The 22,828-nt window shown below is 41.8% G+C and overlaps 1 protein-coding gene across 1 annotated transcript in view; it reads left to right on the top strand.

The window, feature by feature from the left end:
* Positions 1-22,828, top strand: part of ATAD1 (ATPase family AAA domain containing 1) — a gene marked incomplete at its 5' end in the record, with an annotated part of 404,664 nt that overhangs the window by 380,326 nt on the left and 1,510 nt on the right. The window contains 1 exon segment of the mRNA XM_044056305.1: positions 22,085-22,221. Within this exon segment, the coding sequence (XP_043912240.1) occupies positions 22,085-22,221 (137 nt within the window).

Below are 22,828 nucleotides of genomic sequence, written 5' to 3'. Positions count from 1 at the left end.
CTGTGCCCAGCATGGGCATTACCTCAAATTCTTCACTTACTGACCCAACAAAACAATCAGATCCTGCACAGCCAACTCAGGACCTTTAAATCAGGCAGCATGGGGGATAATGTAACTTTTCAAAACACACCTCTCTCTAAAGTGATGATAGATGTTATTTTTGAGGCCAGGAGGCCCAGTACCAGAAAATCTTATGCAGAAAAATGGAAGAGATTCTGTGCTTGGAACCAGGCTCAAGGAATTAACATGACTGTTCCAAATATCCCTCTGATTTTACAATACATAACTGAGATGCTGGACAAAGGCCTATCCTCTTCATCAATTAAGATTCATGCCTCTGCCATTTCAGCTCATTACAATACAGAGCCACCTATTTTTTCTCATCCTGTATTAAGGCAGTACCTCAGAGGAGCCAAAAACGTACGGCCTCCAAGGAGATCACCAATACCTGCATGGGACCTCAATTATGTCTTGGAAAAACTCACTCTGCCTCCTTTTGAGCCAGCCGCTACAGCTGACATAAAATTTTTATCATGGAAAATAACTCTGCTCCTAGCAATAACCTCTGCAAGACGAGTCTCAGAGCTACAGGCACTCATGGCTGTGGAACCTTTTATCATTTTTCATCCAGATAGGGTTTCTCTAAGGACAAACCCCACATTTATGCCTAAGGTAGTGTCCAGTGTGGCCCTCAACCAAACTATTAATTTGCCTACCTTTTATCCAAACCCGCAGAATAAAGGTGAGAAACTTCTGCATTCTTTGGACATGCACAGACAACTGCACTTCTACTTGGACAGAACCAAAGCTTTCAGAAAGACTGAGCAATTACTGGTAGCATATGCTGCAGGATCACAAGGAAAGGCTATCTCAAAGCAGACTATTTCCAAGTGGACAGGTCACTGCATTTGTTTATGCTATTCTCAACATGGCAAATCAGTGCCCAAGGACATTAGGCCACATTCAACCAGAGCAGCAGCCTTCCTCAGAGGAGTGCCAACCAAAGACATTTTAGAGGCTGCAACCTGGAGTTCATTGCACACCTTTACAAAGCACTACCACTTACCACTCTACTCCAAATCCAGGGCAGGCTTTGCCACTGCAATCCTGCAGGGCCTCATAGCCGCTCCTAATTGTATTTAGCTCCAGCCTCCCAACCTTAGCTTTGGGATTCAACCCAATTGTAATGACTGCAACAGTGAAACACAATGAACATAGTACAGTTGTGTACCTATCATAAATGTAGATGTTCGAGTGTATTCACTGTTGCAGTCCAGGTTACCCACCCAACATCCCCCTTTTCTTTGCTGGACCATATCTGTACTTCTCTATTCTATACAACCTGTGTGGTATATTTGCTTATAGATGAAGGAAACTTGTTACTTGAGGCATGCATGCTTTATAGACTTTTTTTTAGCCTACCTTTTTGGGGGCACCTGACATCTGGGGCAAGAAAAACTGAAGAAAATGGTGTCGGCTGCATCTTTTATACCCCTGGCGCACTGACGTCAGGGAGGAGGCGACAGCAACTGACGCTGGACCTAGACTTTGGAATTCAGGCTGACTGCGGGTAGCCTGCCAGCAGGATAACCCAACTGTAATGACTGCAACAGTGAATACACTCTAACATCTACATTTATGGTAAGTACACAACTGTACTTCCTGTAACGGGGCACTTTCTTTCTTTCTACTTACTATCTGTTTGGCAGAGGCAAGTGCTTTAGCAGTTTGCAAAGGCTATGTTTTTTTGTAACTATTAACATATTGTGCAGATAAAGCTCTGTGCCATAGTGGAATTACGGTCAGATCAGCAATTATAATTCTGAATGTGGATGCCAAGATTCACCTCTCTATCCTCAGTTTTGAGGTGAACTTCCTGACATTCATATCTTGAGCACGTAATAAGTTGGTTATAATTTGAAACACAATCATATTACTGTATATACTGAGTATGGATTATTGTTCTGCTTGCATTCAGAAACTGGGGACTAAGCAACTAAGGAATTATAGCATATTCAGTATATTTTACCTGTAAAGTTATTAACTTCAAGTACTTGACGCATGGAAGGAGACTAGAGTCATTAGGATTACACTGTTTGTTTCAAGTTAAGAAGGGGAAAATTTTTTTAAAGGGTTTGCATGACTCCATGATGGCATCTTTTAGTACATTTAGTCATGTAGTACTTTTGAATATTAACCCCTTTGACCCATGATATTAACACAAGCGACTGCAATATGTTTTTGCATGTGAAGATGGTTATGTTTGTATATGGAATACTCATTTTAGTCATTCATTAACCCCATTTTTACATGTGGTTGGAAAGTCTCATCAACCGTAATCTCTCTTATGCTAACAAACTGGAACCCCCTAAAAATACTACCATTAGACAAAGCCATTGACTACTTCAGTTCCACATTTTTAACTATCCCCAACTCTCAAGCCCCTATTAGAACTAAAAGAGTCAAAACAAAGAACTCCCCCTGGCTCACTAATGAAACTAAAAAGATAATGCTTCAAAGAGATAAAACCTGGAAAGCCCACCTTAAACATGAGGATCCACAAATTTTCCTTAAATATAAACAGTTAAGAAACCTAGTCAAAAAGCAAGTCATTAAAGATAAAAAGTCTTACTATATCAAACTTCAAGCGAACCATCCAAGAAATCCTAAACAGTTCTGGAACTCTATTAATTCCCTCCTTAGACCATGTACTAAAAACAACCCCTCTCCTGATACCAGCAAATCTGACCTTGAAATAGCCTCCCTTTTCAATTCATTTTTCACCTCTTCTATCGCTGATCTAACCAAGACTTTCACCAACAATAACTCCCCCACCCCATGCTCAAACTTCAGTCCCCGTATCCCTTGCCCCCTCTTTCGAACTCAAATCTGTATCCACCAACTTAATAAAGAAACTTCTCCAAAAACTAAAGCCTTGTTCCTATGCCCCTGACAGCATTCCATCCTCCTTCCTTAAAACTTCTTCTGACGCTATTTCCATTCCCGTCAGCATCCTAATTAATAGGTCTTTACTCGAAGGCTACGTACCCAAACTATGGCGCTCTGCCTTCATTCTACCTCTCCACAAGGGTGGCATAAATAGCTCTGTCTCCAACTTCCGTCCCATAGCCATCCTCTCTCCTTTATCCAAAATTCTTGAAAAATGTATCCACCTGCAGCTCTTGCCATTCCTTACCAAACACAACTTCTCTCTCCTACTCAACACGGCTTCCGCCCTGGACATAGTACAACCACCACCCTTCTTTCCTTCTTGCACTCTGTCAACTCAACACGTGACTCTGGTAACATAGATCCTCTCTTCTTCTTGACTTATCCAAAGCCTTTGACACCATCTCTCATTCCCACCTTCTAAACCACCTAACTAATTTCAACCTCTGCCAAACAACTCTTATTTGGTTCTCCAGTTACCTTTCAAACAGGTCCCAAGCTGTGAAATGGGGCCAAGCTACCTCTTCCTTCCTTCCTACACCTACTGGAGTACCCCAAGGCTCCATTCCCGGCCCATTACTATTCAACATCTTTATTAATGACTTCCACAAAGCCATTCCCAACACCTGTCTGTATTGCTTGGTTGTTAAGATGTTTAGAAAAATATGAAAATTATATCTATATAAATTAATATCATAAAACAACAGTTAGAATCTGCTTACACTAGGCAGAGGTCAAATATTAATGCAGTTGAGTTTGCCACTGTGTAAGCTTTGAGATGAAACTTTTAAAACCTTGTACATAGCATGGTTTTGGAATTATTGATGCAAATATGAACAAGTAATAATTGATGCCTAGATGAAGTCAGTAGGAGTTAATTGCAAATGCACCTGGAGGTGCCACTCAAATGTAATGAGTTAAAGTAGACAGTGATGTGGCAGTCAGTAGGTTTACATCATTTTATTATTGCTACAGACTCCAAGAAGACTCCTGTTTGGGCTGTGGGTTTGTATAGTGAGCACTGAAGTACACTGGGAACACTGCTGTAACATTATAAGCAAACTTTTCTGAATGCTGAATGTTGGCTTGGTGATTAGGGTGTATGGACAGATTGAATGGTAGTAATAGTAATAATCATAATTATAATACCTTATTTGTTAACCAGGTAGACCCATTAAAGTGCGGCCCTTTTGCACAAGTGACCAGTGTACAATATCTGGTTAGGTGACTTGCTGAGAGTCACAAAGAAGGTAAATGAGGGCTGAGGGAATCCAACCCTGTACCATGTGTGAAGTACAATTCACAGTCTTAACCCTCTGCACCAACTGCCAGACAGTCCAGAGGTGGAGGATGACTAAAGCAACAAAACCACCTCATCTTTACAGGATATGAAGTATTGGAAAATAAAATGAAATATCCAACCAATAAGTGGATTTGCGTGATAGACATACAACAGTTTCTAGATGTTGTATTTTATTTGCCATGAGCGATATTTGAAATTCTGTAAAATAAAAAGGAATACTCTTGTTGCCTGTATTTGGCCATTATTCCTCACAGTCAGCTACTGGACTCAAATGCTTCTGAAAGATTTGAAAGGAAGGACTGGTTCAGTTTGCTTAAGGTCAAGTCATAGCATTTCAATCCTTCCTGGCTGCTGCATCTTCCTCTACTTTCTCTCCTTTAAAGAGTACAGATGTTCATCGTGCATACAGCTGCAGTAATAACATATGGGTTCTCTGCCGTCAGGCGGTCCCTCGGTCGGCCGAATTCCAAAGTCTAGGTCCAGCGTCTGTTGTTGTCGCTTCCTTTCCTGACGTCAGCGAGGCAGGAGTATACAAGACACAGCCGACGCCATTTTCTTCAGTCTTTTTTGCCGCACGGTGCCCGAAGCAGAAGCAGTTTGCAAGTGCCGGTCGGCCAGCTCCTGAATTTACGAAAAATTTGGAAACCCAAGTCTTCATTAAAGCCAAGTACCCCGTTGGGGAAACTTTTCTTGCCTCAGAACGATGTCAGAAAAAGTTAACAATTGAATTTCTTGTGGGAAGCAAATACCGCATAAGGATTTCCATTCCCTTTGCATACCTTGTTTAGGCCCAGACCACGACGTCTCGGGCTGCCGCTTTTGTGCTACTTTCAATAAACGCGCTATCAAGCGTCGGGCGGAGTTCGCCCAACATTTATTTGGTACAGCATTTGATTATAAAATGTCGTCGGAGACTCCGACTACAGATGTCCTTCAAGGATGCATCTGCAGTCATCACATATGGGTTGTCCTGCCTCAGGCAGCCCTTCGGTCGGCCGGATTACAAAGTCTGGGTCCGGCGTCGGCTGATGTCGCTCTTTCCCCGACGTCACAGCGCCTGGGGTATAAAAACATCAGCCGACGCCATCTTCCCCAGTCTTTATTGCCGTGTGGTGCCCGAAGCAGAAGCAGTTCGCAAGTGCCAGTCGGCCAGCTCCTGTAAATTCACTATCCGAAGACTTCAAAAGCTAAGTACCCCGTTGGGGACTCTTTCTTGCCTCAGCCGATGTCAGAAAAAGTTAATAATTGTTTAACTTGTGGGAAACAAATACCTCATAAGGATTTCCACTCTTATTGTCTTCCCTGCTTAGGCCCAGACCACAACGTCTCGGCCTGTTCAGCCTGCGCTTCCTTCAACCGACGCACTCTTAGACGTCGGTCGGAGTTCGCAGAAGAGTCTTTTGGGGATAGTTTTGCTTACAAAATGCCGTCGGAAACCCCGACATCACATTTAATTAAGAAACGGAAAGACAAGGACCGACACGCGGGCCGCGGTTTCGGCTGAAACCACGGCTAGGCCTACCACGAGTGTCTCTGTTTCGGCTGATACAGAGTCCTTGGAACTTCCGAACCCTGAAATAATACAACCGACAACCTCGGCCCCGGAGGCTCCTACCGAGTCGGTTACAGAATTGCCTTCCGAAACTGGTGTATTGGAATCTTCCGACACCATACCTTTAGACAAAGCTACACCAGCATGTGGTGCAGCCAGGCCTCCTGCATCCATGTCTATTAAGGCCTTCACCAGGGCTAAAGCTGCAAAACACACTAAAGCCATGCCTCCCAGAGTTATTCCTCAGGGACCTTCTTCTAGTTCACAGGTTCTAACTTTAGCAGAGGACCTTATCTCCTTAATTAGGGGCTCTCAGCCTCATCCGGACAGGGGCTCCCAACCCCCTCTAGAAAAAAGGCCCAGGATGGATCCCCCTGACCCACTTTCCTCAGAGGAGGCCTCTGTTGGCTCGGATCACTCAGACTACCAGGAGGAGGCTTATTCGGCCTACGAGGATTCGGATGCAGAGGAATCTATTCCCTCGGCCTCCCCTCCTGAAGAGCTTTCCTTTGGGGAGACCCTTCACACTGTGAGAAAGCATTTCAAATGGCAGGGCCAGGAATATTCTGATTCCAGGAAAAGACTAAGAACTTTTCTTCATTTACCTCAGCATAGACCTTTGGCTATTCCTCCTGTTTTGAATGTGATTGATGATGTATATTCTGACTCTAGTATGACCCCTGACACTCTGCCTCCGGCCCCTGTTAAGCCCGATAGGTATTACAGGGTGCCGGACACACATAATTTTCTTTATAAGGCACACTCTGCTGACCCTGAAACTATTTCACAGGGCCCTAAAGGGGTTGCAGCTGTTACTACTAAGAACCCACTCCCTCTGCAAAGGAGGCCAGGGCTTTAGAGAGATGGGGTAAAAAAAGTGTATACTTCTGCCACTCTTGCTATGAGGGCATTAAATTGTCAATTTCACATGATACAGTATCAAGAGTATTTGTTAGAAGAAATGCATAAGAAATTGTCTTCTTCTGAACCCCTTGACCGTAAATCCCTTCAGGATCTGGTACATAACTCCCAGCAGGTTAGCAACCACTTCTTGCAGTGTGGCTATGATGCATTGGAAGCTTCATGTAGGTCAGCAATGACAGGTGTTGTCATACGCAGGCATGCTTGGCTGAAGGAACAATCTCTGCCAGAACATGTTAAAGCTAAGCTTTTGGATTCTCCGCTGGAAAAGCAAAAGTTATTCGGTTCCACTGCTCAAGACGTCCTAAAGAAATTTGAGGAAAAGGCAAAATCTGTACAAACAGTTAAGGATTTTCTTCAAGTCCAACCGCCTAGATTCAGCAGAAACTGGCCTTCCAAGAATTGGTCCTTTCCGGACACAGAAAGATTTCAAAGGGGCAGGAACAGGCATGCCAGAGGTAGAGGGCAAGCTAGGGGCTCCTACAGAGGCCGTCAATGGCAACCTCCAATCCAGACAGGCAATTCAGGATCTGCAACTACTGCACAAGGACAAACTCAATGACTTTGCTTGGACTCCGCCAACCAGGGCTCAATTAGAAGCACCTTTGGGAGGAAAGCTTTCTTTATTCTCAAGAAATTGGCACAACATTACAAGAGACAAATGGACACTCCAAATAATAGACAACGGATACAGGTTCCATTTCCACACATTGCCAAAAAGAAAAGGCATGCCAGGTCTGCCACCAAATCAAAGGGCAGAGGCTTTGAAACAAATCTCAAACTTACAACAAATGAAAGCCATAGAAAAAGTTCCCATTTCAGAACAAGGCCAAGGATTTTACTCCAGGCTATTCCTTGTTCCAAGAAAAGAGCACCAATGGAGACCAATTCTCGACTTGTCCGTGCTGAATACTTATGTCATTGTGCCAAAATTCAAAATGCTGACTCTACAGCAACTCCTTCCCATGCTGGGCAAGGGGTCTTGGCTGGTTACTCTAGACCCCAAGGAGGCATACCTGCATGTCCCTATCAGACAAAGTTGCAGAAGATACCTCAGATTTCTTGCAGGGTCAGAGCATTATCAATTCTCAGCATTGCCCTTTGGCTTATCTACTGCGCCCAGAGTATTCACGAAATGCCTGGCATCAGTAATAGCACACTGCAGACTCCAGGGGATTCAAATCTACCCATATCTGGACGACTGCCTTATACAAGCGGACAACCAACAAACTTTGATAAAGGACTTAAATTATGCCATCAATCTTCTACAGGCCTTGGGATATACAGTCAACATGCACAAATCAAGACTTGTTCCATCCCAAAGAATAACCTTTCTGGGTGCGGATCTAGATACAACCACCCAAATGGCTTATCTCACAGAAGAAAAACAAAGTCAACTACCGGATTACTTCAAGAATCTGACAAGGCAAACTCAGCTGACTGCAAGGAAAATCCTGCAGGCCCTGGGTTACATGGCATAGGGTATTCTTTTGATTCCACAAGCAAGGCTACATATGAGAAAGCTACAGTGGTACCTAAGGAGTTTATGGACTCAGCACAGTCACAGTTTGGAAACTTTAATCCCACTCATTCCATGCCTTCACAAGGAATTTCTGTGGTGGGCTCAGGCCAGCCAGTCCAACAGAGGGTTGCCCTTCACAAAGCCAAAAACCTCCCAAACTATTACAACAGACGCTTCAGACCTAGGTTGGGGAGCACACATGGAGGGCAGAGGTATCCAAGGACAATAGTCACGAAAGGAGCTACGCATGCACATAAATCAAAAAGAAATGCTAGCAGTGATATATGCAATCGAGGCCTTCAAACTCTTTCTACATCAAGGCCATCTACTAATAAGGACAGACAACACCACAGTTATGTGGTACATAAACAAGCAAGGAGGTACCCATTCCTACCCTCTCTGCAGACTGGCAATGAATCTATGGGATCTTTCCTTGAAACTCAATATACAGCTACAAGCTCAGTTTGTGCCACTGAAGGACAATACACTGGCGGACAGCTTAAGCAGAAATATCATGGATGCACACGAATGGATGCTGCACCCAGACATTTTCCAACAGATAACGCAATCTTGGGGGAGCCCGGACATAGACATATTTGCATTCCCCCACAATCATCAACTGAAGAAATTTTGCTCAAGGACATACCACCCACAAGCGTGGAAAGTGGACGCCCTCTCTTTCAGCTGGATAAATCTGACAGTGTATGCATTTCCTCCTATTCCATTAATGACCAAGGTGTTACTGAAGATCAGGGCAGAGCAGCCAAAAGTGATTCTGATAGCTCCAGACTGGCCAAGACAGCACTGGTACCCACTGCTAAGGAGCATGTCACGTACAAAACCTTGGCCCCTACCTCTATGGCCACTTCTACTGACACAGCACAGATACAAAACTCTACATTCCAACCTGAAAACATTGCAACTAACAGCGTGGAGAATACCTTGACTCCTCCTCAGGATAAGCTATCCCAGAGAGTGAAGAATATTATTATGGAAGCTACAGCCTTCCACAAGGAAGGCATATTCAGCAAAATGGAAAAGATTTCTCATCTGGAACACCACAAAGGGCCTAGATGCGACAATGATGAACATGGCACATATCCTGGAATATTTGGCAGAAATGTTCCACAATGGGCTGTCTTACTCTTCTATTAAGATTCATGCTTCAGCAATTTCAGCAGAATACAATACTGATCCACCTGTCTTTTCTCATCCTCTCCTAAGACACTTTCTAAGAGGAATCAAAAACATCAAACCTCCTAGGAAACCACCTCTACCTGCTTGGGACCTTAACTACGTGTTGGAAAAACTAACACTGCCTCCATTTGAACCAGCAGCATCTGCAGATCTACAGTACCTTTCATGGAAAACTGCTTTCCTTCTGGCAATAACCTCAGCAAGAAGGGTTTCGGAATTGCAAGCCCTGATGGCAGTTCAGCCATTTATTATTTTTCACCAGGACAGAGTTTCATTAAGAACTAATCCTACCTTTATGCCAAAGGTGGTATCCAGGGTTTCATTGAATCAAGCCATTCACTTGCCTACCTTCTTCCCAAATCCACAAAACAAAGGGGAGAAACTGCTGCACACCCTGGACATTCACAGACAGTTGCGCTACTACTTGGACAGAACTAAAGGTTTCAGGAAAACTGACCAGCTGCTGGTAGCATATGCTGCTGGTACTCAAGGAAAAGCAATTTCCAAACAGACAATTTCAAAATGGATAGGAAATTGCATCCGCTTTTGTTACTCATTTCATGGAAAGGCTGTACCAGCTAACATTAGACCTCATTCTATGAGAGCCACAGCCACCTCCACAGCTTTCTTAAGAGGGGTGGCTACAAAAGACATTTTAGAAGCTGCCACATGGAGCTCCGTGCATACATTTGCCAAGCATTACAATTTACCTTTATATTCCAGATCCAGAGCAGGCTTTGCTACGGCTGTCCTGCAGGGTATCTTAGCTACACCATCCTTTTCCTAGTACCTCCTCCCCCAGATTGGCTATGGTATTCTACCCATATGTGATGACTGCAGATGCATTCCTTGAAGGACATAGTACAGTTTTGGACCTACCATAAATGTAGATGTCCGATAGGTATGCATCTGCAGTCAGGTTTACCCTCCCTCCTTCCCCTCTGTGGTATCCCTAGGGTGATTACCTCTCTATTAGCTAGCTGGGGGGATCTATTATGGTGTATTTGTTTTATATATATATATATATATATATATATATATATATATATATATATTTTTTTTTTTTTTTTTTTTTGCAAAGGTTTGGATTTTTTATTGCATTTTTCCAAATTTAGCCTTCCTAGAGGGCACCTGGCATCTGGGGCAAGAAAAACTGAGGAAGATGGCGTCGGCTGATGTTTTTATACCCCAGGCGCTGTGACGTCGGGGAAAGAGCGACATCAGCCGACGCCGGACCCAGACTTTGGAATCCGGCCGACCGAAGGGCTGCCTGAGGCAGGACAACCCATATGTGATGACTGCAGATGCATACCTATCGGACATCTACATTTATGGTAGGTACAAAACTGTACTTTTTGTCCAAAAAAACGCAAGGACAAGGACCGACACGCGAGTTCTCCTCTTCTGAGGAAGGAAAATGGTCAAATTCTGATGAAAAAGGGCTTGATTATGCCTTTCAGATTCCTTCACCCACTGGAATTGAATCTGAGGCAGTTGACCGTTTGTCTTCTGACTCCCCTAATGAGGAAATTTCCTTTGAGGAAGCTATTGCTAAATTTTAAGACTTCTGGTAGTCAGAAATCTCTCTACTCTCCCAATTAAAAAAAGATACTGTAATCATTTAAATATGGATATCCCTAAGTGTGTTACTGTCCCTCCAATTCTGGCAGCATTGGGAGATGCCTTTTGAGCTCCTTCATTCTCTCTTTTCCCCACTCTTCTGCCCCTAAGAAGTCAGGTTTTACATAGTTCCTCTTTCTCATGAGTACTTTCATGAAAATCCTGCTACTGACCCTGTTATTTATTTGGATCTTGACAAAAGTGCTCGAACCTTTCCCTCCTGCATTCCATTTCCCAGTGATAAAGTCAGCAGAGCCCGTGACAGGTATGGCAGAAAGGTATATACTTCTGGCACTTTAGATTTTAAAATTATTGTCATCCCCCTATGACCAAGTTCCGTCTGTCTATTTTGAGTTAATGTAAGACAACTTTGGCAAATCTTCCTTATTCTGACATGAAATCTAATGTTATGGACCTGCTTAATTCCACAGGTCTGGCTCACACTTTGTGTGTCTGTGTGTGTGTGTGTCTCTGTGTGTGTGTCTGTCTGTGTGTGTGTCTGTCTGTGTGTGTGTCTGTCTGTGTGTGTGTCTGTCTGTGTGTGTGTCTGTCTGTGTGTGTGTCTGTCTGTGTGTGTGTCTGTCTGTGTGTATGTCTGTCTGTGTGTATGTCTGTCTGTGTGTATGTCTGTCTGTGTGTATGTCTGTCTGTGTGAGTCTGTCTGTCTGTCTGTCTGTCTGTCTGTCTGTCTCTGTCTGTGATATTGTGGATGCTACCTGTAGAGTAGCTGCAACTGATACAGTTCTGGAAAGGCATGCTTGGTTAAGATTAGTCCTTTCCTGTGGATGTAAAAGCTCACTTTTTAGATGCTCCTTTAGACAAGGACCTGCTATTTGATAGTGTTTCTGCTGAAATTTTCAAAGCGCTAGAAAGAACACACTCAGAGGGTGTTAATCAGCTTTTTTTATCTGTAGTTCCTATGTTTCAGAGGAATTATCCAGTCAAAACTTACAAATCTGGTCAGCAGAACTCTGGAAAATATGGCTTAAAAGAAATGGGCAATGAGACTCCAAAAGAAAACTGAGTGGATCTCAAGGATACAACACTTAAAGAAAAAAATCTGTCTGTCTTTGTCAGTTATTCCCTCCATCTCCTTCCCATCCTGACCTTCCTGAGAAAATTGCAGGAAGCACCTCTCTTTATATTCCTGCATGGCAGACTATACCAGGTATTGTGTAACATGGTTATAAACTCCAGTGGGGGAGTACTTCTCTATTCCTTCAGGAATCCCTCAGAACCCAAAGGATCAACTTCACTTCATTCCCTCAATCATTTCAGACTTACTGAATCAGGGCAGTCATAGATCCAGTGCTTGCAAATCAGTGTGGAAAATATTTTACTCAAGACATTTTTGGTTCCCAGGGGAAAAAAAATCATAGGCCCTTTGCACACGAAATGTACATGTGTTCTTTGATGCACCTTCCTGATTGTGTTAAATTATATTCCTTGTATAATACGGTACAGTTGTTAGAGGGTGTTTTAAATGTATTGTTTGCAACATTTTTCCAGTAAACAATGAAACAAAATGCATGAACCAGTAATGACAAAACTGCCCAGTTCAGAACATTTCCATCATAAAAGTCTACTCAAACTTCTACACTCCACTAGTATCAGTAAATATGCACAATCTCTGCAGAAGTAAAAGTCATCTAAATAATTCCACGTTAAAGAGATCTGTAACTAATGATGAGGTTGCTGCTAGCAAACAACTTTATATTTCATTGTTTTATCTATAAGTAAATTGCCAGTTGTCCTTGAGGAATAAATAGCGTATGTTACATTAAAAAAATAAGCTAGTAATGCTGCAATAGGGAATGGATGGCAAACTGGTAACAGGTTCATAGTTGCTAGTTATCACCAGCAAAGAGGACAGTCTCAGGATTGCAGCATCCACCCCATTTAAAAGTAAAACACAGTACAGTATCAGCAGTGCATTTCCATATTGTGGGAGTAGTACCACAAACCTGTGCATCAAAAGCATTCTACCTGTTATGCTGCTAACAATGCAAGCAGACTTGGCATAAGCAGCACTAAAATTCTCTTCCCCTGAAGATCTCAGCTCCTTGTAAAATCTACTCGACACTCAACTGTGTCTCTCAGCTTTGCAACACAAGAAATCCAGAAAAAGCCAAAATTTATTGGGGAGGGGCGACAAAAGACCAAAAACCAGGGACACATTTTAAACACTGCTTGTATAATCTTGGAAAGTTGCTGGAATAAAATGTTGTGTTATCACCATGCGTTTCCTGAAAGATAGGAAGACTAAAGCTTAAATGTCGATCATTTAGTGAAATCAGTTCTCACCATAGCTCTCAATCTCTTAGCACAAAAAGCCTGGACAAAGCCAGTAATGGGGGAATACAGCCCCAAAATAGGGATACATTTCAAATATTGATCTTATAAACTTAGAAAATTGCTAGAATAAAAGATTTTGTGTTACCATGTATTTTCTGAAGAATTTGAAGTCTGAAATTCAAATGACTGTCATTATTTAGTGAATTCTGTCCTCACTGATTTGCCACATAAATCCAGAAAAATGCAGATTTTGTGAGTAACAGAACAAAGATATGAGGCAAAATCTGGACAGTTTTCAGAAGTGGTGGTGGGTAGGGAATTCAGGCTTTTGTTACCTGTACCCAAGGTACAGGGTTTGAGCCTGAGTAACTCTAGCAACCAGGTGTATTTAAGTGGAGCATTTTACACACACACACACACACACACACACACACACACACACACACACACACACACACTCTCACACACACACACTCTCACACACACACACTCACACTCTCTCTCTCTCTCAAATTGCTCATGGGAGAAAAAACGCTCAGTACTATTCAAGCTAATGGTTGCAGCTAAACTACTAGTAAATGGTCACGGAAGAAAAGACCGCTTAGTACCATTCAAGCTAAGTTACTATGTTGTTAAGGTTTACTTGCCCCTTACCTTTAGCAGCTGGGAAGGGAAATGCTCGCATGCTATATTGGCTGGCCAGAAAGTACATTGGAGCCCTCAGCAATTCTGGTGGGCTGTTCACAGAGCTGACATCATTGCACATACCACTGCACATGATGACGTCGACCGAAAATAAAATTAAAATAAAAAGCAGGGAAATTTAGAAATTAAGGGATGCCACTTGGGAATCATGGCACCCCATTATTTGGACCTCAAAACTGGTAAAAAAAGAAATTCGATATGGTTGAGAGGTATGCTGTTGAGTGAGAATGTTTGGTAGCAGCTTATCAAGTATGTATCTGGGATACATTCAGTGTTGGATAATTAACACACCTGCTGTATGTTAAGCAACCAAAAATGTTGCATACACACACACACACACACACACACACACACACACACACACACACACACACACAAAACTGAATGTTTTGTGTGTTAAATAATCTGGTACTTGGTGGGAACAAGTTGTGTGAAATACTCAAGTCCATCATTTTCAGACCACTAGAACTAAGACCAAAGACTTTACCGCACAACTTCAAAAGCTTTCCCTGGCTCTACCTTATCCCCTCCATCCTTAAATGGTCTACACTTTGCACAGTCCCTGCTAATTTTTCTTGTCAGTTAACAAGAGAGATCAGTCTCTTCTGATCTCTCTCTCTGGCTCTTGCCACCTGACAAACTAGCATCTGAGAAATAACAGCAGAGTATTTTCTGTATTATTTTACAAGTTTTCCACATTTTTCATACATCTTTTTATGCAGTTATTTTGAGTGTGCTTTTTTTTTTTCAGGAATTAACTTTGTGTCTTGCTTTTACTGTCTGGTCTGGCTGTTATAATATTCTTTCAGTCTGGTTTTCTTCAAATCCTGTTTTGCATTAGATTTGTGGGCTTGACCGCTATTTTTTTCCCAACATGGAAAGCAAGTGTACCAGTTTCAAAAAGTGTAGTATTTGTGGTCATAAAATTCCACCCCAAGTTAAGCATTTTTGTGTTTACCTTTGTCTTAAATGTATAAAAAAAAGATTGTGATATTTGTTCTGCCTTTGACAGTCAGAAAGAATGAGTTAGTTCTTTGAGATTTAGTAACAAGGAAAGATTCCACCCTAGTTGAGGCTTCTGTGTAGACAAAGTGGTCCAAGGATGTTTCAGAGTTAAGGAGAAAGAAAAGAGTAAAAGGAAAAAATACATAGAAGGAGATGAGGGAGAGAAGACCTGCTCTTTGTAAAACATTTATATGTTCCTTCTAGACTAGATGACTTAAGTGATCCTGCTTGTTCTTCTGGTGTCTCTAAACTAGCAGTTGGTGTAATGCATGGTCTGTTTCAAAGATTGTCAAGGCAAGACAATGTTGGAGGTGGAATGTAGAAGCGTAGCTCTTAACTTCTTAGTCTTGACAAAGCCCAAAAACTAGGGACACATTTTAAATATTTCAGTTATAAACTTAAACTGCTAGAATAAAAGGTCTTGTGTTACTAAGTCAGAAACTCAAATGCTTGTCATTGTATAGTGAATTCAGTCCTAAAACTATACCAAAACCACAAACTGAGAACAAAGTCCAGAAGCACAAAAGCAATCATGCGGACAGCCGGTGATGTATAACAACGAAAATAATTTCATTAATAAATTTGTGCTTCTGTGAATTCAGTCCTCACTGATTTGCCACAAAATCCAAAAAAAAAAAACTACAGATTTTATAAGGAATGGACCAAAAATATGAGTAAAAATCTAGACATTCTGAGAAAATCTTGCTACCTGAGAGGTATGTGTAGAAGGCATGAATATTCTAGATCTTCATTTACAAGATCATAATGTTTTTGTCAATCCTACTATAGTTGGTCTTCTGCCATCAATCATGATTATGGGATGAAGATGACATTTTTGTCTAAGTTTGCAAGTTAACACTTTTCAATGCTGAATATTTGGAAAAGCTTCACTAATTCTTTTCTAACTTGACTGAATGTAAGAAAACATGGCTATGTAGTTTCTGCAGTGCCTTTCCACGTAGCAGCAGTTTTTACTGCCATGTTGTAGTGAAAACAGGCATAGGAATTTCCAAATTTTGTTTGCAAGACCACCATTCAGAACTGCTTCCACTTCTTGTTTTCACATCTTGTCATTTGCTACATCATTTTACAGCCATTTGTCAAAATCATGCATTTTGATGTTAATTTGCTTACAAGGATATTTTTCTACTTTAGATTCTTTGGCATTGTAATATTATTGTGTACCTCCATTTGTCAGATAACTGTGAAATAATGTCATTAACATTATAAAGTTGGAATTCTTGTAAAGCAACATCTAAAAAAAATGTGAGGAGTCTTGCTGCTCTCTACTTGCACTTCTGTAGATGTCCTTCATTGGAGGTTATCTTTGAGTGTCTGCTATTTAGGTAAGGTCTGATGTCTTTTTGTCCATCTCACCTTGTGGGTATTTTAATTCCATCTGGATCCAATGCCAGCTAAGGCTTCTCTCCCTTCCCATAATTCCCCTCCACCCTCACAGTTCTTCAGATCTTGTTTGCAGCTTGAAGTAGTTGGAGACAATCTCGAGGCTCAGTTTTCTAGTTGCTTTTTACCAGTTGTGATCAGGTAAGTGTGTTCTGCTCTTTCAGATTAGAAATACATTGTCTTGTTCTTTAACTTGGGTTTAATTTGTTTTGCTGGTGCCTGTGCTGTTCTTTCTGGATTGTGATTGGGTAGCATTGGGCACTTCCCACCTTTTTAAAACTCTCTCTTCTTTTCCAAAAAAGGAATCCTTTTATCGTTTCCATATTTTGCAGTTAATGTTTTTTTTCTTATAGTCTATAGCTGTTAATATTTCTGTCTTGTATGTGCCTGTAGTTTGAGATGCGGCTGAAAAGGCTCACAGTTTCAGAAAATGCTCTTCTAATGGGCATAATATTCCCCCCAAGATCTGTGTACTAAATGTGCTTATTGCTTGGGGATTTCTTATTTAGAGAAAGTCTGTAATATTTGTTTGTCCTTTGGGCTGCAGGCCCTTTCTGACTGCCTTTCAAAATCGGTCCTTAAAGACTTTCTGCCTACCACAGTCGATGAATCCGCCTCTTTTTCAGGTAGGTGTTTCTCTTGATAAGAAACCTTCGGAGAGGTCCCATGACAGGTCAAAGAGAGAGAGACCTAAAGAAAAGGAAAAGAAGTAAGCAGAAAGACACATTAAAAGAGGGGGTTCTAAGTTTTTGAGGAAAAGGTCTCTGGATCAATCAGATTCCTCTGGTCCTGCACAGAACGTAGCTAAACCTTCAGAACCTACAACCTTCCCCCAGTCCTGGGACTAACCTAATTCAGGTCTGTTCACCAGTACCTCCATTTATCTTCGGTCAGTGTTTCTTCCCAACGTTGGCACCTCAGTGGTCTCAAATCCATACTCTCCATGCAGAGACACCCTTTTCTAGGCTGCTTTCAGGGGCATCATCACTCGGCCATGTGATGATCGAGGAATCTTTTCAGAAGTGGATATGGACAGGATGATACATAAATTTCTTAGGACTACTATCCAGATGGGGTTGTTTCCACACCTCCCATACTGGGGTACTGGGACCAGGCCCCCTGTACACCCCAGCTGTTTTCTCCTTCCTCTATCCAACCTTCATGTTGGATCTGAGCACGTGTGGTCTTTGTTAGAGTCAGTAGGCTGGACATCTCTGACTGTGACAGTATCTCTCACCTTCTTGATTTAGACAGTGTTGAATCACTTTTAGGGGGGGGGGTCTTCCACAGGGCAGAGAGATGGGAGTCAGGGTCGACTCCAAGATTGTCAGATCATTCTCTCCCCCACTTTTAAAGATGTCTTCTTTGGGGACTTTCTCAAATTACTTAGACAAAGGGGGGGGGGTCTGTTCCCTTTCCCAGGAGGAGTTAGTGTTGGCCTTTGGAACTGGCCCTTGTACTTTTACTTTAAGTTGCACACCTTCATCTGCAGATGAATTGATAGAACTGTTGTCCTAGTGGGCAATGAATGAGCCAGACATGGTGGAGTCCATTCTCAGAAAACTGACAAAATTTTGGTCTCCCCTCATGGTAGGTTGCACTGGAGCAAGGGTCCTGAGATTGCTACTATTGTGGTAGCAGCAGCCTCTACGAAAGAGGTTTGTCTCATGGGTACTGCATTTCCTTTCATTCATCCCCCTGTACTAACACACAGAAGCCTTCCTGACATAGCACGCCCACAGAGAAGGGCAGCAGTTCAAGAGATTGCAAGGCTGCTGGACAAAGAAGTCATCCAGGAGGTCCCACCAGACAAGCACGGATCCAGAGTTTAGTCAGGATTCTGTCTGGTTTTAAAAATTCAAGGATATAACTGGTATGGTAGCAAAGAAAATCTGGTTGCATTTGCAGATGATGATATTTTATACCTAATAAAACCAGAAAAGGACATTACAGTGTTGTGGAACATTTTGAGACCATTTCATATCTTTTCAGGATACAAAATTAATGAAGGTAAAACAAAGGCAATGACAGTAAATTTTGTACTCACACAAATTGATTTAGCAATATCCATATGTATGAGGATATGATAAAATGAAATATTTGAGTATGGATTAAAAATGATTCTAGTGTGACAACTAAGGATATGTAGGAAGAGACTAAACAGAAGATAATACAAACATTGAAATTGGAAGCTCTGTTATATGGATAGTAAAATAAATGTGTGATTGCCTGTGCCATAAGTGATATAAAAAAGATGCTTCATGTTAAAAAAAAATAATAATAATAAAAAAATGGTTTTGAAGAAAAATGGGGACCTCTGGCCTATTCTCGACCTTAGTCGGTCAAACTATTTAATTAGACAACCTACTTTACGGATGGTCACACTTCAACCCATATTACCTGTCTTGCAGAAGGATGACTGGATGTATTTAGCAGACCTTCAGGATGCTTCCTACCACATAAAAATAGTGAGGCAGTCCAGAAGGTTCTTGCAGTTTTGTCTGGGAACCAGTAATTTCCAAATCAGAGTACTGCCCTTTGACTTGCCACAGCCTCCCCTGGTGTTCACCAAGTGCGTGCCAATGGTAATAGCGCATCTGAGACTGCAGGAGCACTGGGTGTTCCCTTACTTGTACAACTGACTCACAGCTGCTATCTTGAGAGATCTGTTAATCTAATCCAAGCCAGAGACTCCTTGCTGCAACTGTGATTAAAATCTAAGAATTATGATTAACTTGGAGCAGTCCAAATTATCTCCAGAACAGGTCATAGGATTCATAGGGATGTAACTGGGACTCCAACTCTCAGATAGCCAAACTCCTTTTGTCAAGATTAGCCACTTTTCAAAAAGCTTCACAGGTCCTGTCTCACCAAACTCCCCCAGAAAGATCCATCATACATGTATTGGGTTCTGTGGCAGCATCAGTCACTCTTGTTCCTCATGTCATATTCTACATATGAGGGTGTTGTAGTGTACTCTTTCAAATTAGTGGTCCAGTCTTCATCATCCGATGCACTTCCTGTCAAACCCATGGGGATTTCAGACAAAGTGTTCAGTGGTAGCTAAATTCCCTCTGGTGTCCCCTCATTCTTCCTTCCCCAGGAGCCACGCTGACCATGAACACACACCTTCTGTGGTTCGGGGACATTTCTAAGGGAAGACTCTTCATAGACCATGGTCTTAGAGACCAATCTTCACATCACTGCATTGGAGATGAGGCTTGTCCTCTTAGCATTGCAGGCCTTCCAGGTCTACCTCTTCACTGGTGAGATTGCTATCCATACAGATATGTCATTTGTCTCCTACATTAGCAAACAAGGAGGAACCTGCTTGCACCTGTTGTCTAAGGAGGCCATGAGGGTTTTGCTGTGGATAATGTCTTCCTATCGATTTCTGATTGCAATGCATATCCTAGTAACGGCCAGTGTACTAGCGTTCAAGTTGAACATCTCCAGTCCTTCTTGCCCATGAGTGGTTCCTCAATCAGACCGTGACTACGATTATCTTTAGCCACTGGCACCAGCCTTACTGTCACCTATTTGTGTATCCCCTACAACACCAAATGTAGCAGCTTCTTTGCCCTGATTTCCCAAGTGGGAAAATCCTCAGAGGGATGCATTAGTCACACTTGGCCCCAGGTTCTCTCTTGTGCTTATTTCCCAACCCTGATGATAACTAAATTTCTCCTGAATGTGGCTTGGTGCAAGACAAAGTTATCCTTATTGCTCCATTTTGGCCTTGACAGATATGGTTCCCCTTCCCTGTGGCCTCATCTGGTGTGCCCATCATGGGTCCAGATCTTATGTTTCACCCATCCAGCAATCCTTACCTGAATACCGAGTCCTTGAACTTGAACACTTGTTTTCTCCACTTCCAGTGATGGCCAGAAATTCCAGTTTCATGTCCAGTCTCAGGATCATATCCTTGTTCCAGAAAGTTTACAGAAGCAAATGGCAAGGATTCTGTTTCTGGGCATTGGTCAAATGTTTAGAAATCTGTGCTCACTTATCTCTTCTGGATGTTCTTGCAGGCCTGTTTCAAGTGACAGCCAGGTACTTTATGACTTAAGTCCAGCTGGCAGCTATCTCAAATTATTGTACAGGTGAAGAACAGACCCCTGCAGCACTTCTCAAACTTTCTAAGGCCTTTTTGAAAGATACCTTCTGCATTCCCCTTTGAAGGATGTTACTGTATTGTTTCAGGCCATGACAAAACTCTTATTTGATCTGGCAACCACAATGGATCTGAAATTCTTGTCTTGGAAAGATCTGCTCTTCGTGGCTATTACTTTCATGAGAGGATTTCAGACCTGCAAGCCTTGTTCTGTAAACCATCATATTTGATTTTTCAAAAAGAGATGGTGTTTCTTCAAACAAGCATTCATTTCCTTCCCAAGGTTGCCTCCAAGTCTTCCTTGAATCAGGTTATTTATCTGCTTGTGTTTTTCCTAAGTTCTCAAACAAAGATGAGTACCTCCTACATTTGCTGATGCTCATCATCAAATACATTGCTGTTTGCATCATGCAAAAGATTTCAGAAAATCTGATAAACTCTCTCTCTCTTTCAAAGAATAAACTAGGAATCAGCATCTTCAAAGTCACTCTGTCCAGGTGGTTGTCTGAGTGCATCACTTTTGTCTATAGAGCCAAAAGATTCTCACTGCCTATCAAGCTGAAAGCACATTTAAAAAGAGCAGTAACAACCTCTGTGGCCTTCTTTAGAGTACCTATTGATGAGATATGTGCTGCAGTTACTAGGTTATTTGTCTCCCGTTACAGGCTGGACCTGCAGTCTAAATCTAGGTCTGAAGTTGGCTCCACCATTTTCCAGAACATCCTTCCATAAGGCCTCTTAGGATTTTTAGTAGCTGGAGACTTTGTCTCATAAATCAAAGTGGATGGAAAAGACAACATCGAACATTGGATATGAAAGTTATGTACTTAGCATAATGCTAGAACCATGTTGTTTTCTTCCCTCCATCTCAGCCTTCCCTTCCTGTGTTCCCCATGCAAATTGCCAATCTACATTTTTTTCCTAGTCTCTCAGTTGACTGTACTGGATCTATTCGGAACTTTATGTTTACACAGGATACATTGGTCACTCTGTATAGGAGGACAAACTCCATCTAAGGAACTGTGAGGACAGAAGGAGGAATTATGAGAATGGGGGAGTAGCCTAAACTTTAGATCCAAAGTCTGAAAATTGGTGGTGTTGGATCCAGCATACTCACAAGTTGAATCAGACGGAAGAAGACAACAAGAATTTAGTTCTATGGTAAGTATGTAACTTTCATTTTGTTTTTGTTCTTTTAGTATGCTCTTCATATTTACTCCTTTTATGCTGTCATTGCTATGAAAGTTATGCTTAGGTGACCATTTTCAGTTTTCAGATCAGAGACTAGTGGTTCTGAAACGGGTATCTATTTCCCCAGATTGAACATACTGAAGTCTGCTTTAGTGTAAATGTTAACTGATTATTACAAGTAAAACTAGACATTCATAAATCACCTTTTCCCCCTATGTACATGGTTATTCTTAATGAACAAATAATATTTTTTGATGCAAATACGAAGTATAAAGAGCACAGCTAAGTTAATTTCTTTTTCTTTAGGTGGACAGTAATGTGAACCTCTGGGAGGTTGCCAAGGAAACTGAAGGGTTCTCAGGAAGTGATCTGAAAGAAATGTGTCGTGATGCAGCTCTTTTTTGTGTTCGGGAGTATGTTCACAATTCCAGTACAGAAGACAGGTTTGTGCTTTTTGCTGCCTCCGCTAAAAGAGGTGTCTGAACAGTTTACAGAAATCTGAGTACAGTTCCCGTATCATTTGGTCATCATTAGAAGTTCTGTCAGCAGGTAACCCATGAAACCTCCATGGTATCTTCTGGACTAGAGCAGCTGTTTTTTGGGGGTCACTGGGTCCTTATTCCTATCAGCCATATACTGAGCATCTCCTGCCCTACTTCAGTTCCTTAATATTGAAATTTCTGCACTTGCTTATATTATCAGGTGATCTAAAATGTGTATGTTAGTAGCAGCTTGGACTTAAATGTATGTATTTAGAATGTCAGATTTCACTTTCTGTTTGAATTAATAGTTAAAACAGGCAGTATACTATCAATAGCTGGTTTTGGCAGTGCTGATGCCTGCTATTACTTTCTTTTTTTGGCAGAATATTCAAAAGTAGTCATCAAGCAGACCTCATAAGAGAAGCATGGAACATTATTATAGACAGCAGTGTCCATTAAAATTAGTTAAAACCATGGTCAGAGAGGAACACAGCACAGCATTAAAATTGTTATAGACTGCACACCTTAGATGAAGCTTAAAGTTTGCCATTCCACTGTCGTCTAGTTT

This window comes from Protopterus annectens, chromosome 14.part0, assembly GCF_019279795.1.
Source record: "Protopterus annectens isolate FY-2018-M chromosome 14.part0, PAN1.0, whole genome shotgun sequence".
In the NCBI taxonomy this organism is placed as follows: domain Eukaryota; kingdom Metazoa; phylum Chordata; order Ceratodontiformes; family Protopteridae; genus Protopterus; species Protopterus annectens.
This window is presented reverse-complemented; position numbering and strand designations above follow the sequence as displayed.